This window comes from Magnolia sinica, chromosome 5, assembly GCF_029962835.1.
Source record: "Magnolia sinica isolate HGM2019 chromosome 5, MsV1, whole genome shotgun sequence".
Lineage (NCBI taxonomy): Eukaryota > Viridiplantae > Streptophyta > Magnoliopsida > Magnoliales > Magnoliaceae > Magnolia > Magnolia sinica.
The window spans coordinates 2189703-2206582 of NC_080577.1; the positions used below are offsets into that span (position 1 = coordinate 2189703).

Here is a 16880-nt window from a genome sequence, read left to right on the forward strand (position 1 = left end):
TTTAACATGATTTACAGAAAATAAGAGCATCAAAATTCGAAAATGCTCACTAGATCGAACATGTGGGATATATTGCACTACTTGTGCGTTTCGTATCGCACTGGTGGGATACAAGATATATCGTGGGATATATCGGCCGATATCGTCGATATTTAAAACAGTGGTTGCTACCCATAAGAATATATGAGTGAGGATAGAAAGAAAAGTAAGGAGGGGGGATTCAACACTAAAATGTGGAGTTTCGTGGGTCCCGCATGCTTTCATTGAAATAAGGTGTAGAAAGCATAAAAGAGCTTGAATGAGCATGATTTTCAGGTCAGTGTTTTTTTTATTGTCTGGCAATGGTTTCATTGTTAGATGTCGTAGGCATTTCTGTTGGTTGGCAAGTATCTTATTTCACCTTAAAGCATGTCAAGTAGGTTTATGGCATGGGTTGGCAACTTGGCATATAAAGGTGGAGAGTAAGGAGGCATTTAGTTATCCCATCTAGGAAAGAATTTTATGGAATACATGTCGATCTTTTTTTTTCTTTGAAAGGCAAATAATTATATTAAGAAAAGCCTGAAGGCAGAAAAATACAACACACAGGAACAAGGATAGGAAAAAAAAAACCTCAGTGAGGATCCCAATCCCTTGTGAGGGAGAACACCTTAGACAGTATTAATATTCCTGAAACAGTGATCATTCTGCTCCCCCGAAATGGTCCATAAATCAACAAGCAACAAGTCTCCATTTATTACCACAGGCATACCATCATGCCAAGACGAAAAAAAAGGCATGGTCCAAGAAAGGTATAAAATTGGAAAATATCATACCAATTCTCATCAATGAAAGGGCAGCGAAGGAAAAGGTGCTCGACAGATCCTGCATCCTTTTTGCAAAGGACACAAATGTTAGGAATGGGCATCCCATGCTTGTGAAGGTTGTCGACAGTGAGAATTTGATTTTGGCCCACTACCTTTGGTGGGGCACCATATGACCACAACGATGAACATTTGAGAAGGGGCTTATATGGCGAATACAATCATTTAAGGATTTAACAGTAAAGGAGCCTGATTTTTCTCTCAAGCAACGAAGGGAGTCTGATTCTTCCGGGACCAGCGCAACACCTTGAAGATGAGAAAGAAGTTTGCAAAGCTCATCTAGCTTGATATCATTCAGGTCACCCCTACAAGGGGGAAGCCAGATCCCTTCTCCTTCCAATCGGCAAAAACAGTCCGCCACAGAAATGGTGTCCGAAACGCTGAGGGCTGTGAGGTTAGGGTAACCAGGCATCGTCCCAAAAACGGATCCTATAACCATCCCAAACTTGCGGGTCTAGCTGCACAATCAGATTCTAGATGGCCGAGGCTTTGTACAAAGATGAGTACTTAGATTTTCAGCTGAAAGGGGAAGTGCCATATTTGCCTGCTATAATTGACCGCCTCAAGAATGAATCATCACACCCAAATCTCCAGATCCACTTGCCGAAAAGAGCATTGTTCATGTCCTCCAACTGCCCGATGCCTGCTCCACCTTCCAAAGCCAGTTTGCACACTTCATTACAATTGTGTAAATGGAATTTTTGTTTTTCCGATGCCACCCCGTTTGTTGCAGTCCCTTCTCAGGTTCTCTATCTTCGAAATCACTATTTTGGCGCACTTGAGTAATGAGTAGTAGCATAGCGGATGGTTTGAAAGGGCTACCTTTATAAGGTCAGCCTGCCTCCAAGGGAGAGGTGTCTACTCATCCACAGAGACAGTTCTTGCTCCATCCTTTCTAAGACCATCTCCCAAAGATGCTTTGGGGGCTTACCTATACACAGTGGCAAACCCAAGTAAGAGGATGAATACCCAAAACCTCACATTTGCCACTTCACAGCACGTTGTAATTTTGCGAAGATTGTCAACCATAAAATCTTTTGCCTCTTAAGTGTGTCGTCTGTTAAGTGCCATCTAGTCTCTTGCTTCATCATCTCTAAGGTTTCTTAGGAGTGTTATATTCCACACTAAAGAACCTCCCAAAGAAACATGACATTCTGCCACCTTTTATTGAAACATATGCAGTAAGATCTAACATAAAGTTTGATAATTTGTGCATGTAGTCGATAATAAAGTGTAACCATTAATTTTTTAAAAATAACTGCAGTCAGTTTTTTTAGATCCAGTAGAAATCTTTGTACATAAGCTTACTGTGCACATACAAGGTGCATCTACGTGTCCAAGTGCATCTAAAAACATATGGTTTTGGCACCCTTCAACATGCTGGATGGGCATCTGTGTTAAAGTTTAACATACATACATAGCTAAGAACATATATTGACACAATGTGTATGTTAAGCTCAACTAAGGACACTGAGACCCATATTGTTTCTTAGGCTTGACATGCAAAGCTTAGAACACTGACTCACATTGTTTAACAGACTATCAGATCTAGTCTCTTATCAAAATTTGATACAGAGATATGACATTGCATTCTGGCCTGGTTTTTACTCTCCGATGATTGTCCCTGGCATTAGGTATTTTTAGGACTTGCATCAGTTCTCAATACTGGGTCTGTCCTTGCCTTAGACCTTGTTGCATCTCCTCCAACATATTGGAAAATTAGTTGTTATTATTACTATTTTACCAAAACATTGTTCACTTGATAGAAAGAAATTATATCTATCAACAAACCCTCATCTATGTTCTAAAGAAACATTTTTCTATTACATGGAAAGAAAAAACTGGAAAAGGACTGTAAGAGTTCCTGCCATACCTTTTAGCTCCCTCCCCTTGTAATTCCTAGTTACATCAAAGTTCAGAAGGAGAACAACTGTTAAAACCCTTTTCTTAAAGAGGGGTGCTAGAATACATCCCCATGTATTGCAATTGGATAGGTTGGAACTTTAGCCTTTGAATCTGGGTCATCTTCCAATGATTGAAAACCATTTGTATAATGAGTCTCACTTTATATGACTTTATAGGATATAAAGTAAAAGCTCTCAATTGGGATTATTTCAACCCTTCGATGGTTTGGCTCTTTTGCTTTCAACATGGATGGTCACCAACAGTAGAAATATTCGATCTGAGAGTTTTTTTGGGCATCCCCCATCCAAGGGGAGCCCTGTCACATTAATGGTTTGGGTCATTGAGGAAAACCCAAATCTAACAGCTAAGTCCCATTGGAATGTATTTTAGCAAAAGGTTCTTATGTGAATACAACCAACTAATTAAACAACAGGAGGCATCATTTGTTCTTCTTTAGGGGGTTTTCGGATGGAGGAAAGCCAAAACTTGGTGAGACTTTTATGTGAAAAAAAAAAAAAGATTTAATATCTTTACCTGGGAGAAATGAATGCCCATAAAATTTTGAAAATCTGGGAAATGGAAATTTGTTTCCAAGGCTACTTACCTTTATTTATTTAATTTTTTATTCTCAAAGGGGGGAAAAGTAATTTTTCCATGGAAATTGATTTCATTTCTGAGGTTTTCTACATTATGGGAAAATTTGTGATGTAGAAACCCCTTGATGTGTCTAGGTTTGAAATTGGTGTGTTATGTAAACGTATTGTTAACCACTGATACCACTACATCGCCCTGCATCATGGGGATACTTGTAGATATTGATACATACCAGTTGGGATGATACTTGAAACCTTGCTTGGCATTGATCCATGAATCTGGACTTTTAGAAGATGAAGTTGAGTTTGTAATTACTAAAAGATTGGGCCCTTGAAACAACTGAAAGCTCTTGATCTGTGGTTTGATGTGTATGAAATTCAAGTACTCTTCAAAGCCCCTATGGAGTGGGGCCTTTGTTGTTGGGTTTGTGGTTTTACTTGTTGTTAGGATGTGTTAAACTAATGGAATGTAGCTTTTACTATGTGATGCTTTATCTATTGCGTTCGGGGGATTGTTTTTGGGACAATGGGTTTCTACCATCCCTGCATACTTTTGTTATCCACTTGGATGTCTGAGGATTGTTGACATAATTAAGGGCGTGTTTCTGGTGCCACTGCCTCTCGGAAGCATACTGACCTTTGGATTAAAAAATTGTGACATGTATGAGGTGGTCAATCACCACCTCTTAAAATGTGTTCAGATATGAATTGGATGGCATCCATATGCAAGCTAGAGCCCAAATTGGGTCCTGATATAAAACTCCCATTTCGATTGAAAACCACCTTGATTTTGTGGCCCGTTTTGAAATCCATCTGAAATTGTTAACTCTAAAAAGGCCTCGATGAAGAATCCAAACGGCATTGATTTGTGTGGTGGAATGTTGTCCAAACAAAACCCAAGTTCATTCTTGGTGTTGATGACTGGACGGTTGAGCAACAGGTGGGGCGTTTAAATGAGTGGGTCTGCAGTTCCTTGTCATCGTTACACCGGGGCTGGCCCACCGTGAGAATGAGTAGAACCGTTCCAGCAGCAATCCGGCCAGCCATTTATAATTATCTGGCCCCAACAACTGAGCGTGCGGCCCTTGCTTGTAACCATGTACATTGGTTAGCTTACAACTACTTTATGCTAGATAATGCTTGCCTTTTGTTTTACATATAGGGGTGAGCTGCAAACATGTGGTAGGGTCCATTCGGCATGCTACGGCCTTGCCTGGATAAGATCATCTTATGATGATAAAGTCAGCATGGATGACTGGATGTGCAGTTTTGGGCACTGACACTCTTTCCATGTCAAATTTTCTTATAGATGGCATATAAACATCAAGGCAACCACCACAATAATGGTTAAGGCATCCCCTCCCACTGTTCACTATATTGTGGCCTACCTGAGTTTTGGATGAGCCTTAGGCTCCAGGGTTAACGTGGTTTTGGAGGGGAAGGGGAAGGTTTCATGGATTCACTACGTTTTTTCCTCCCTCAAAAATTGGATTTGGGGGTGGACCCGGACCATCCAAATTATATCCAAGTTTCTAGTTGGGTTGAGGTCGAGAGCATTTACATGGTCGAGTGCATGGATGGATGGATTAAATTCCCATTTTGACACATGCATTTTGGGTAAATGGGCTTCTTACATGCGTGAGATTTGCAGACCTAATCCATTGCTAGAATAACCAAATCACACAAACAATATTCTATTAAAGCTATTGAACCTGAAATTAGCCGGGTCCAAGTTGATGAACCCATTCTTCGTGCGACTTAAAGACCCGAATTTCAGCCGGGTTTTTTAATTGAGTCCAGAAAGTTGGATTCCCACCTGTCAGAATCCGTTCAGTACTACAGGCTGCTGGAGCATCTAGACAGCCACCCCTAGTTAATAGAGTACTCGTCAAAATAGTTGGATTTCTTCTTTCTTTCTGTTGTTTTTTTTTTTAAAAAAAAAAAATCATTTATTTTTAAATTAATTAATTAATTAATTTACTATTATTTAATTACGAATCGAACCATAAGCATATTGTGGGAGCTCACTGTAAAATGAAGGCTCGAAATAAGTAGAGAGCTATTTCCCTAACTATATTAGGTGAATAGAAACACAGTATTTATGTAGCCTACCAAAAGCATACTAAAATAGCTTACTTAATCCCAACGTAATAGAGATGCCACCCATCGGGGCCAGATCTTAACTGACCAGATTTAGTCCACCAAGGGGACGGTGAAAAAGAGCTCTTTCACATCAACATCTCAATCTTGCATTCGGGAGATTCAGGCATTACCATGTGCCCGCCTGCGCAGCCAGACCATGAAATAACTCCCCAAGTGAATATATATATATATAACAAAAACAAAAAAGAAGAACGAAAGATGAAGGGATTTATATGGGGGAAAAAAAAGCGTTGCAAGAGCTACAGGAATTTTCTCCATACTCGTCACCAGATTTACATATCTTCCAACAACAGCAGTGGGGGAAAAAACAATCCGTTTTTTCCTCAAAATTACACAAAACAATACCCCACACCCGTCTGAAACCAGATCCTTTTCTTTTATAAAAAAGAATGGTCATAAGTGTAGCAAGGTACCGTCAGAAACCGATACACATGGCCTGATATGTTATCAGTGTTGTCCATGAACGATACACCTGTGCGCTGCATCAGCCCAAAACAGCCCCTGTCCAGAGAGCATTGTGCGGCTGTATCAAATGGTGAATGATCTGGTACCCGATACAATGATTTTTGACTTTGAAGAAGAAGCATCTAAACAAAAAGCAAAAGGAGAAGAACCCACCCAATCCATACCCGTCCTTCCTATTTGTATGCAATATGTATATGGGGAGGTGTGCAGCTGCAGCAGATTGCAGGCAACTCATGATTTTTGGAACCAACATCCACTCACTGCTTCTTGATGGTGAGCTCTGCCCTCAGGTGAAGCATGCCATTGATGAAGTAGACGCTGTCTTCCGCCATGAAATTTGTCCATGCCTGTGCAAACAGGTTCCTGTAACCAACTGCCTTCCCACCCGTGAAGGTGTAGTTCCCCTTGTACTTGCTCACAAACTCACCCCCAGGCTTTGTCCTAGCCGCAAATTCATAGTCCACTGCAAAGCTCACCGAGCCCTTCTCCTGCATCCCCAGGAAGAGCCCAAAGCAGTGGAATGAACTCTGCTGGTCCATGTTGCAGTGGGCAGACAAAAAGAAGCCCTGGCCGCCCAGGTGGAAGGCCTGTGAGTAGACGCGGCCCGATGGGAACAGGTTCGCGCACTCCTCTCGCCTAAGGTCAAGGTAGACGATGCATTGCTGGTGGGGCATCTCAAACTCCACCACCTTCACGGGACGGTACTTGTATGCCCGCTCGATGTAGCGCTTGTTGGTGGACTCCTCGGAGACAAGGGCCCGCTGGCGGTGCGGCGTCTCGGCCTTGAAGGAGAGGGCCTCAAGGACAACCCTGGTAACAACCTCATTGTCAAAATCAGCACAGGTGAGGACTTTCTTCAGCTTCCTGCAGGTCATGTAAGGAAAACGGATGAAATTGATGAGGCGTGATCCAAGGACCTCACGCCGATCTTCCAGCCTGGGGTACTGTAACCGGGCCCACTTCAGCACGAAGTCATAGACCGCATCCTCCGATGCCACTTGAAGATCGTCACTTCCCAATATCGCCTCGATTCCAGCAAGGGGTAAGTTCAGCACTTCATCTGGGAACCTGGAGAGTTTCCTTTTATATCAGAAACATACAAGCATTAAGACCCCAAAATCTAGACTAGACAGGCAGTCCAGCCAGGTCGACTCAATTGGATATTCATTAGTGAAATGATAATGTTTCTATTAAAAAATAAGGGTTTTTGCAAATTCCCAGGTCAATAATAGGCACTTGCAAACAAGCTGGTTGGACCACAAGTTACGAAACACCCAGTGAATAATTTTCAACCGTTCATGTGTATGCAACATCTGACCCATCCAATTCGTTCACTCCATCATGAGGATCAACTTGTGCAAAAATAGGCCACAAATTTTCATCTAGTGCACCACATTTGTATTTTACTATGTATCAATGGTTACACATTGTTTTCAAGGTGTGGCCCACCTGATGAGTAGATAGGGATGAATTTTGCATTAGGTAATTATCATAATGGGGCCAACCTATTGGAAGGGATGGATTTTACATGCACTTAACAGGTCAGATGTTAACCATTGGGTGGACCGTAGCTTATAGCCATATAGTTAATTCGCCATTATTACAAATACCCACATCCGGTTAGTTTTTCTTAACTTCCGTTAGTAACCAATATAAAATGACAAAAATGCTACAATTTTCCTCCACAGGAAGAACATAAATCCTTTTATTCTCCTCCACATGGAATGCACAACAAAATCATTTCATTTTAGGTTTTTTGAATTAAATAGAGAAATGTTCAGTAGGGGTAGTTTCATCGTTTTTTCAAAATATGTCAAAAAGTTAACAGCCATTAAAAAAGACTAACTGAAAATGGGTATCTGCAGTAATCACAAATTATAGATGCAGTTATTTGCAAATGCATTTGTTTTTATGTAGGTATTTGCAAATAATCTATCATTTAGGAAGTTAACGCAGAAAACCCAAAAATCTAAATGGGTAAATGACTAAATGAGTAGACTCGATGAGTCTTCTTGACTTGGGACCCTCTAACAAGCAAGCTTCCCAATGACTCGGCTCAAAATCTCACAGAGCCAAGTGACTCAGGTTTTGACTTGAGTCCGCAACTCACCAATGTTTCAAATAGCGCCCATAGCATATGCTACGTAGCATAGCCTGGCCGTAGCACTACGTAGCGTCCCAATTAGCGTAAATCCCCTGTAGCGTACGCTACAAGGGTCTAGCGTAAGTTACAATGTATTTTTTTTACTATTTTATTTTTTTCACGTTTTCTTTGTTTCTAATGTTGAGGAATGTGACACTTGTATTATACTTGATACTTCTAACCTATGGGATTTTTATTTCTTTTCATAATTGAGAATTGTGGTTTCAATTAGACATTATTAATTAAAGTGGTTTGCTTAGAAAGTTGTTGATGTGATAATTATTTGATTTGGCTTATATATGTGGATTGGCTTTTGATAAATGATAACTAATAACTTTTTTGAACATGCTTATAAGTGATAAAATGAATCATCTCTTAGGCATTTTTTTATATATTTTTTTCCTTTTTTTTTCACTATTTATTATATTTGTCCTATTTTTAAATTAAACAATAGAAGTATCATGTAACTTACGCTACACGCTACGTATTTACACTACACGCTATAGAGGGCTGAGCGCTACGCATCATACTACCGCTATTTAAAACACTGCAACTCACGGACACACTTGCAGGTAGAGATACTTGGAGAGAGAGACCCAGAGACAAGCTTGCAGGTAGAGATAATTGGACAACTTGTCAGAGGAGATGGCAGCTGGGATTAATGATTCAAAATAGAGACTGAAATGTGTGCTCTTCTCCACGCCAACCAGACCACGGTTGGGAAAATGGTGGGTGAGCCAATGTCACAAGTTGGATCACGAAGGGAGAACCAGCACTCCCACGCCTCACCCTGTTTGATTGGATGGTCTTTTTCTGGAGAATTTCTATATCAGGTTCCAACCATACTTTGACAGAGCTAATGATAAGACAAAAACATCTTCTGCCAAAGACACCATTCAGCATTTTGAATATCAGCAATCTTGCAAACATGCACGTGCATGTGCCTCAGGTAAGAGCATTCTATGTATCGCACAGAATAAAGCCATTCAAATAAACGAGAAGGTCTCAAGTCCAACTGGTTTGGCCACAAGTTAAGATCCACCCAGTGTATAACTTCCAACCTTTCATGTGGGTGAAACATCAAACCTGAGGATCACCTAGTGCAAAAATCAGTCACATCCACTCATTGGGGGGCTATTTATCAATGGCTCAATACTGTTTTCTATAGTATGACCCACCTGATGAGTAGGTGGGGCTGTTTTTTGAACTAGGTGATTTTCATGGTGGGGCCAACCTATTGGAAGGGTTGGGCGTGGCATGCACTTAATAGGGGGTTGAAGTTGTCCATCGGGTGGATACTTGCGGTCTAACCGGTTGTACTTGGGACCTCAAATAAATAACAATGTAATAGCAAATAACACAAAAGAATGGGGTAATTTCTGTTCTCTCTAATATTTCTTACGAAATTCTCCAACTTGAAAATTTCCACTTGTGAAATTTACAGGGAAGATCTTTTTTGAATAAATAATGAATTTATGCAAATTATTTAGTAGTTCTTCACTCGTTAAAAAGTGAAAAGAAGAAAGAACAAAAAGAAATTTCATTTGTTTCCTTAGGGACTTCTTGGGAATGGTGGTGACATCTAAACCTGGATGTGGAAAACCCCCCTCTGAGAATTGGTCCATGTGGAAACGGAGAAAGGACAGGTGTCACTGTAGGTTGTTAGCTTTTCCAACCAAGGTCGATGGTCAACAGCGAGATGTGTCTCGCATTATCATGGAAATCTCCATGGATTAGCTTTTTCTGGATTTTCTGGATTCACAGCTAATGCATCACCAAATTCTTTCACCAAACCCATACTTTTCAAGGATGAATTCTGTCCTAGAAAGCAAAAGGTCAAATGAAAAGGAACAAGGAGTTGAAGGGACTAGGGACTTACTTGGTTATGTCCTTGTACCGTGTGGCAAGGTATTGCTTGGCTGCATCAGTCAAAGGTTGGACTGCATCTGCCATCAAAACACTGGAGGGAAGCTCCAGATACAGCAATGCAGATTCTGGTGTCATGGGCAAGTTCCTCAGCAACCGGCTGCAGTACCTCATGCATGAAGCAACCTCAAACTTGTCTGCAGCCATTAGCACATCCAACAATGCAGGAGCTGTAGTTGTCGTGAGACTCTCAGTATACATAAAATTCAGAAGATCCATGAGGGCAGCTTCCTCTGTATCAGGGATAAAAATGTAGCAAATTAATTCCACTGAATCCGCATTTCGGCTTTTGATCACCACAAAAACAACATGCGACCATGCATAAGAGTATACAATGTAATACAAGATTATGCATATTGAGAAACCCAACTCAACTGTATCTCAGCAGTCTGAAGTCTATGAACTCAAGGACTCAGGTACAACAAGCACATAGTAAACCACATGAAGCCGTTCGAAAGCTATGGCAGCCAACTTTTAGTTTCCAATTCAATTGCATATTCGTAAGGCTTAGTGTTTCTTTGCACAATTAACTTACATGCTGATTTTTCTTATTAGAAGCACACTAAGACCAAGTTTGCACACGTGTATGTATACATGTATGTACATCAATAATATGTGTGTACATAATTATACAAGTGGCACGCTGCGATATGAACAAAAATTGCAAGATCTGAACAGTCGGGTTACACTAAAGATGCGACCCGAAAGTCAAGCTGGTTCACTGGTCATGATTAAACAGTGTATGAAACAAATGGATGGCTGAAACGTGTTTTTTTAGTCTTTTACACTAGCCCACCTTATGACTATCCAACCTAATTTTCAGGCCCAGGTAATGTGATCAGCTGATCAGCTGATGTATGGCTTGTATATTGCACATGTAGATGAGCATGGCTATATAACATGCTCAATTACCCAAACTGAAGCATATAAAACATTGTGATGTACGCTGATTCACTGCACTGCCTAATATTATATAATAAAAGGAAACTACAATTCAGGTAAAAAAAGAAATGCCGGAGACAGTTATGCACTGATTATGAAGTTTTGATAGAAGCAACAAACTTTATAGCAGCATATGCCAGCAAACAACTAGAAAAATAGAACTCAAATAATAAAGCTTGTATGTTATGATGAAGGAGAAATAGAGGAGCAATAGTAATATAATTCTTTTGTATTACCTGAGGCACTAATTCGTAGAGTAACATGTCGCTGTTCTGTTTCTTGCATGCCATTTGAGAAAAGCTTCAAAAGAGTAGCAGGGAATTGAGTTGTTTAGGAGAGGGACGATGGAATGATGACATAAATAAACTTCAGATCTTACCTTGTAAAAAAAAGGACTCTTGGCAGCTAGAATTGGTGAGCTGATGTGTATCGTTTTAACTCTCAGAACAGTAGAACAATCCATACTCCAAGATGAATCATTACTATTGGCAGCTTCATCGCCTACAAAGCAAATAACAAAGCATTGCACACAGAATTATATGATAAGGGGAAAAAAACTAGAAACTGAAAATTGTGTTGGTTTGCTTTGGGTCTGCAATGCGTGTTTGGTAAGGAAGGATCACGATACCATTAGATTTTATTGCAGAAATCAAAATTCTGATCATTTTAATACCATGCAAGTGCAAGTCCTAAACAATTTGACCAGGCTTATAGGCTCTGGTAGTGGACAAGAAAAGTGCATAAAACCTTCAGGATTTGCATTCACCTTTACCGCTTGGTGGCTATGTGCAGGTTTATTGTGAAAGAATATCCTTTCAGTCACCAAAACTAATGATGATGATGATGATTATTATAGAAGGTATGCCTTTTCGTAAGAATTTGCCAATGAGGACTGGTCCGTAGACAAATTTACAAGCATGGAATAATAAACAGAACTTGATTCGGGCGGCAATTCCAAGTTTAATGGCCACACAACAGCATATTCAGCTCTTTCTTTCAAGATTTATGTCTTCTACTGCAAAACTGGAAGCTCAGGATTTTAGTTTCTCTATCTGTCATTTGATATAGTGTCTTCCAGTTCCAGTATATCATCATCATCATCATCCAAGCCTTATTATTCCAGCCAACTGAGGTCAGCTACATAAATCCGATTACACCATCCCACTCCATCAAAGACTATATCCTCAGTTAAAACCATATGATGAGGACATCCAAGCACCACACCAGAGGAGGGTTGAGCTAGTCTCTTTATGGTTAAAAGACCATTACATGGAGCGCACGTGGTCCAATTCACATTCCTAGCCACGTTGAAGATTCCATGTGCATGTTCGTGCATCTTTAAAGATCCCACACTGAGAAGATGCACGTGGGCTGCATATAGGAGCTTGATGGACACATCAGACCGTTGGATTGAGCGGACATGATAATCAGACCATTGGATCATCATCATCGGACATCTTGATCGTGGACTTCCATGGGCCACAAAATAGTTTAGTTGTTTAGATTGTTTATATGCTTGTTATTTTTGGTATACCTTATATTTGTGTTTAGATTAGGGAATTAGGAACAACCTTTAATTTATTAAGCGTCTTTTTGTAAAAAGACTTTTCTGAGACTATAAAAGAGAAAGATGGATGTGTGAAGCTCCAATGCCATTATTTTGAAAAAGAAAAGAGCTGTGTTTTCTCCTCTTCATCTGATTTGAAGAATACTCCATATAATTTGGAGCTTGGGTGTGGTGTGATTCAATTCCCCATTCAAGCTTCCATCTATCATCTTCATTTTCTCTTCATTTCTGTCGAAAGAGGTATTTCCCTTTAAAAAAAACTTCATCTCTCTTCTTCATCCTATCCAAGACCATCCAAATCATTTTTTTCTTCAACTTTTCATCATCCAACTTCAACCACAACTGAAATCAACCATTGAGGACCCAAAAACCCTAGCCAACAACCCACACGTGAGAGCCCCTAAGCTGACCGTATGGACAACCGCTCAATCATTTGATTTTCCATTGCTTCCCTCATTAAAACCCGTTGATTCCACATCCATAACCCTACCCTAAACCCTAGATCCCTAAATTTCTATTTTCCTCAATTTTAAAAAACCCTAATACAAAATTCCCAATAACCATAATTTTCCAATTTTCAGATTTTTCCCTTCCTAACCCTAATCATAAAATCTACAAATATGTTCATTGAGTGTGGAACATGCCTATGTTAAATTGAAAGTTTTATCCTTCAATCGGGCCTAATTTTAATTGAATTGTGTGATTTCTTAGTATGTGGGGATGTGATTTAAGTCCAATTAGATTTTATTTCATGTTATTTGCTCTTAATTATTTGGTGGGTTAGCATATTTTGTTAATTGAATTACTTTATGGACTCTTTCATAATCTTCACGTTGCATGCTAGTATTAAATTATGTCCTGCATCACCATAGGTTTGCAGGTCCATTTTAACTCCACCCACATCCTTTTCAGCCTTCCCCCTGCCCCTTTTTAATAGTCATTTGATATAGCCTCTTCCAGGTCTAGTACATCATCATCATCATCATCATCATCATCATCCAAGCCTTATTATCCTAGATAACTGGGGTCAGCTACATAAATCCAGTTACACCATCCCACTCTATCAAAGACTATATCCTCAGTTAAAACCATAGGCCTGCAGGTCCATTTTACCTCCACCCACATCCTTTTGGGCCTTCCCCCTGCCCTTTTTTAATAGTCTCTTCTAGTAACTCTAATAATAAAAATCCATCATTTCTGTATAACAAGGTTAATGCTCACACAACACAATCTCACTCTAGATTCCAGTAAATAGGCAGGAAATTGAAATTAACAGCTGTCTCCAGCTTCATAGTTAGGAAATGAATAAATATATAAACGAACCACGATTTCCAGCTTCAGGTGAGGAAAAAGGAACAAAAAACCCACGGACTGGCATTCATGCAGATACAAGTGATGTTGAAATGAGTGGGCATTTACTGGCTTGTGCAACATGCAACTTACAGGAATCCATCCATTCCCACCGGTTTTTTTTTTCTTTTTTTGGGTGTGTGGGTGGGTAGGTAACGAAGAGTAATGAGTGAATGCAGAGTATTCTAATACCTGAAGGCGTTTCTTCAATCATTGCCTCAGCATCCTCATCCTGATTTTCATATACCACGCCATCTACAGTGTCAGGCTGGTCGCAGTTCAAAATATGATCCTCACGGTGGACAGAAAGCTCCACAGCTGAGATGAGGGGTAAAAAGCAGTGGTGATCAACAGTCAGTTCCCATTGCATACTGGCAAAAAGATAGAAGATGCAGCCCACATATTGATGCTCATGCAGAACCAGCAAATGGTGTAACAAGAGTGAATAAACAAATTAGTTCAAAGAAAACAGACTGTGGGTGCAGCAGGGACGCTACAGTGTCACTAAATGTCACGGAAGCAGAGCAGAAGACAGTGTAAATAGAAATACTAATGTAAGGAATGACGAAGAGGAAAAAAGATGCAACCAACAGGCAGTTTGATCTCAAAATTTTACCGCATTCACATGCATAGTGTATTTTAAATTGCAACTCATTTTAGTGCTGAGCAAATGAATATCTCATTCCAGCATGCTTTTAACTTGTATAGAGTGGGTTTGGTTGCACCAAATATCATGAAATAATTTCATGATATTTGGTGCAACCAAACATGCCCTAAAATATTTTCCAACTCATATAACACACTCCCGAACAAATGAAACATCTAATGCCTGAAATAGCTGTCCCATGTGTGCTGATCCAGTACTGAGATTCTAAATGATGAGAGGACATAACAACGTATCTTCTTGATTGATGTCCACATTTTCTCACTCCAAAACTAACATCCCTTCTTATTTCTTTCCAAGAAATCCCTAATTTCAAAGTTTTGAATTGTGCTTTACAAATCCCGAGTCTTGAAGTGTTTGATCATTGTGCATGTCCTACTAAAGACAGCTTGCACAATGAGACCCATGATTGGGATGGTCTGGATTTATGCACATCTACGCCATGTGTACCGTCGATGTGTTGCACTGCTGCTAATAATCCCTTTTAGTGTAGCAAAAGCATACTGAAGCACTAATTTTAACCAACAAAAAGAAAAGATGCTATCATGCAGACTGTTTCGTAACTTCTATATAGTGCCAACCCAATCATACATGTGGCTGTTTGATCCACTAGGCCACTATATTGATGGTCTACATGTCAGAAGTCATAGTTATAGGATGACTCTTAACCATAGAATTGGCTTGAGTTTTAATCCATTAGGCGTGGAATGTTGATTGATGATGCAACGAAATGGCCACAAAAGCTGGTTGATCAAAGATATTATCAATCCTACAATTCAGATTGTCTTGATTGATGATCTGGACCAAATCAATGGTTCAATGATCAGTTGGATGACATCAACGGTCAAATTGTTGGGCCTATGGGATCAATCTTATAGTCATCAAATTCGTAGGTTTTATTCATTTAATTAGTCTTTAGGGTGAGATTGAATCATGATTTAGTTCATAAATTTTGTTTTGTATTTTCGTTACTTTCTTGGTGGCCCACTTTTGGGGTACCAAAAGATGTCCAAATGAAATGAAATTCGTCCAATTTAATAGCCTATTGGGTAAGCCTTCAAACAAGCTCAAGATCATGCAATTCTGGGGTCGTTTGGGCTATGTTATGAAGGTGTGATGCATTATTATTATATTTATAGAAAAAAAATTCAGTTTTCGGTTTTTTTTTCTTTGGTTTTTTGGTAGAAGATTTGGAGAGTTTTTTTTTCGGTCTGTAGCATTTGCCTAGAGAATTGTTGTGTTCTTTCCCACAATCTCTTTCTTCTTTTCTTTGACATATTTGCATCCCCTTTCAGGGAACGAATTACTCAATTCCAGATTAGCAATCCACTTGTCAGGCCAATGATCAAATGGTTACCACCATCAATTGCCTTGCTTTCTAGAATATCGACCATCCACATGGTGGACTACAAAGTCAACGGCGTCGATCATAGTACACGTGCGTGTGCAATAGAGATGTGCGTACACCTGATTGTAGCATTTTTATAAAAAAAAAAAAAACAAGAAATGGAATCATAAATTAAAAGAAAAAGAAGGATAACTTGAAAGAAAACAAGGAGGAATTTTCCAAAATGGAAAACGAACGTCCGTTACCATTTTCTTTCTTGATCTCCTCTCTCCTCCTCTTGCGATTCCTGGCCCACTCGGCGATACTGCCGCAACCCTCGCCATCGGATTTGCACTCGGGAAGCTCCGCAGCGATCTCGATCCGGAGGACCCGATCGGAGAAGATGTCGTTATTGAAAGCGAAGGCGAAGTCCCGATCGGACCCGACGACGACCTTATCTCCACCGCTCGAAGAGAAATCCGAATCCATGATCGTTCGGGGATCGAACAGATCCGCGCCCGATTCTTTCATCTCTCTCTCCGATCTGGAAACCCTAGAGCATCAGGCGCCGGAGACAAGAGGAGGAGGGAGAACAACAAAGACAACCCTAACCCTAGTTCGCAAAACCAGTGCAGGATAAAAAGTGACGAAAGATGAAGGCCTCCCTTCTTTAAATACGAGGCGCTCTCGACGTATAAACACGACATGTGTACAAAGCAAGAGATAAATCTGCCCTTAACTTTTTCTTTGACGAAAATGCCTCTCTTTTTGCTTCAAAATACCGTACTACCCCGCTTTAAGAGGGAACCGGATTCTCTGACGTGGTGGGTTCCCATTGGTATAGCTCAAATGTCACGTCAGACGAACAAATGCACCACTCTTAGACAGGCGGTCTGGGACATGGCTAGAGACGGACGGTCCTGGTAGGGTTTCTGTGGGCCCCACCGTGATATATTTGTTTTATCCACGCCG

General features: G+C 40.1%; 1 protein-coding gene across 3 annotated transcripts; it reads right to left on the reverse strand.

Moving 5' to 3' along the window:
- Nucleotides 1-5710: 5710 nt before the first annotated feature.
- Nucleotides 5711-16560, reverse strand: LOC131245089 (BTB/POZ domain-containing protein POB1-like). 3 transcript variants are annotated; one of them, XR_009170773.1, is made up of 7 exons: nt 16175-16560; nt 14110-14235; nt 11380-11501; nt 11237-11300; nt 10012-10291; nt 6143-7069; nt 5711-6025 (listed from the first exon to the last, which is right to left on the reverse strand). XR_009170773.1 is itself a non-coding variant. In XM_058244308.1 (6 exons), exons 1-6 carry the CDS (start codon nt 16437-16439, stop codon nt 6247-6249), a joined length of 1668 nt encoding a protein of 555 aa, XP_058100291.1. In that variant the 5' UTR covers nt 16440-16560; the 3' UTR covers nt 5711-6246. The 3 variants fall into 3 exon arrangements, 2 of the variants coding, with proteins under 2 accessions (XP_058100291.1, XP_058100290.1); XM_058244308.1 differs by having other exon boundaries at nt 5711-7057; XM_058244307.1 differs by having other exon boundaries at nt 5711-7069.
- Nucleotides 16561-16880: the final 320 nt, after the last annotated feature.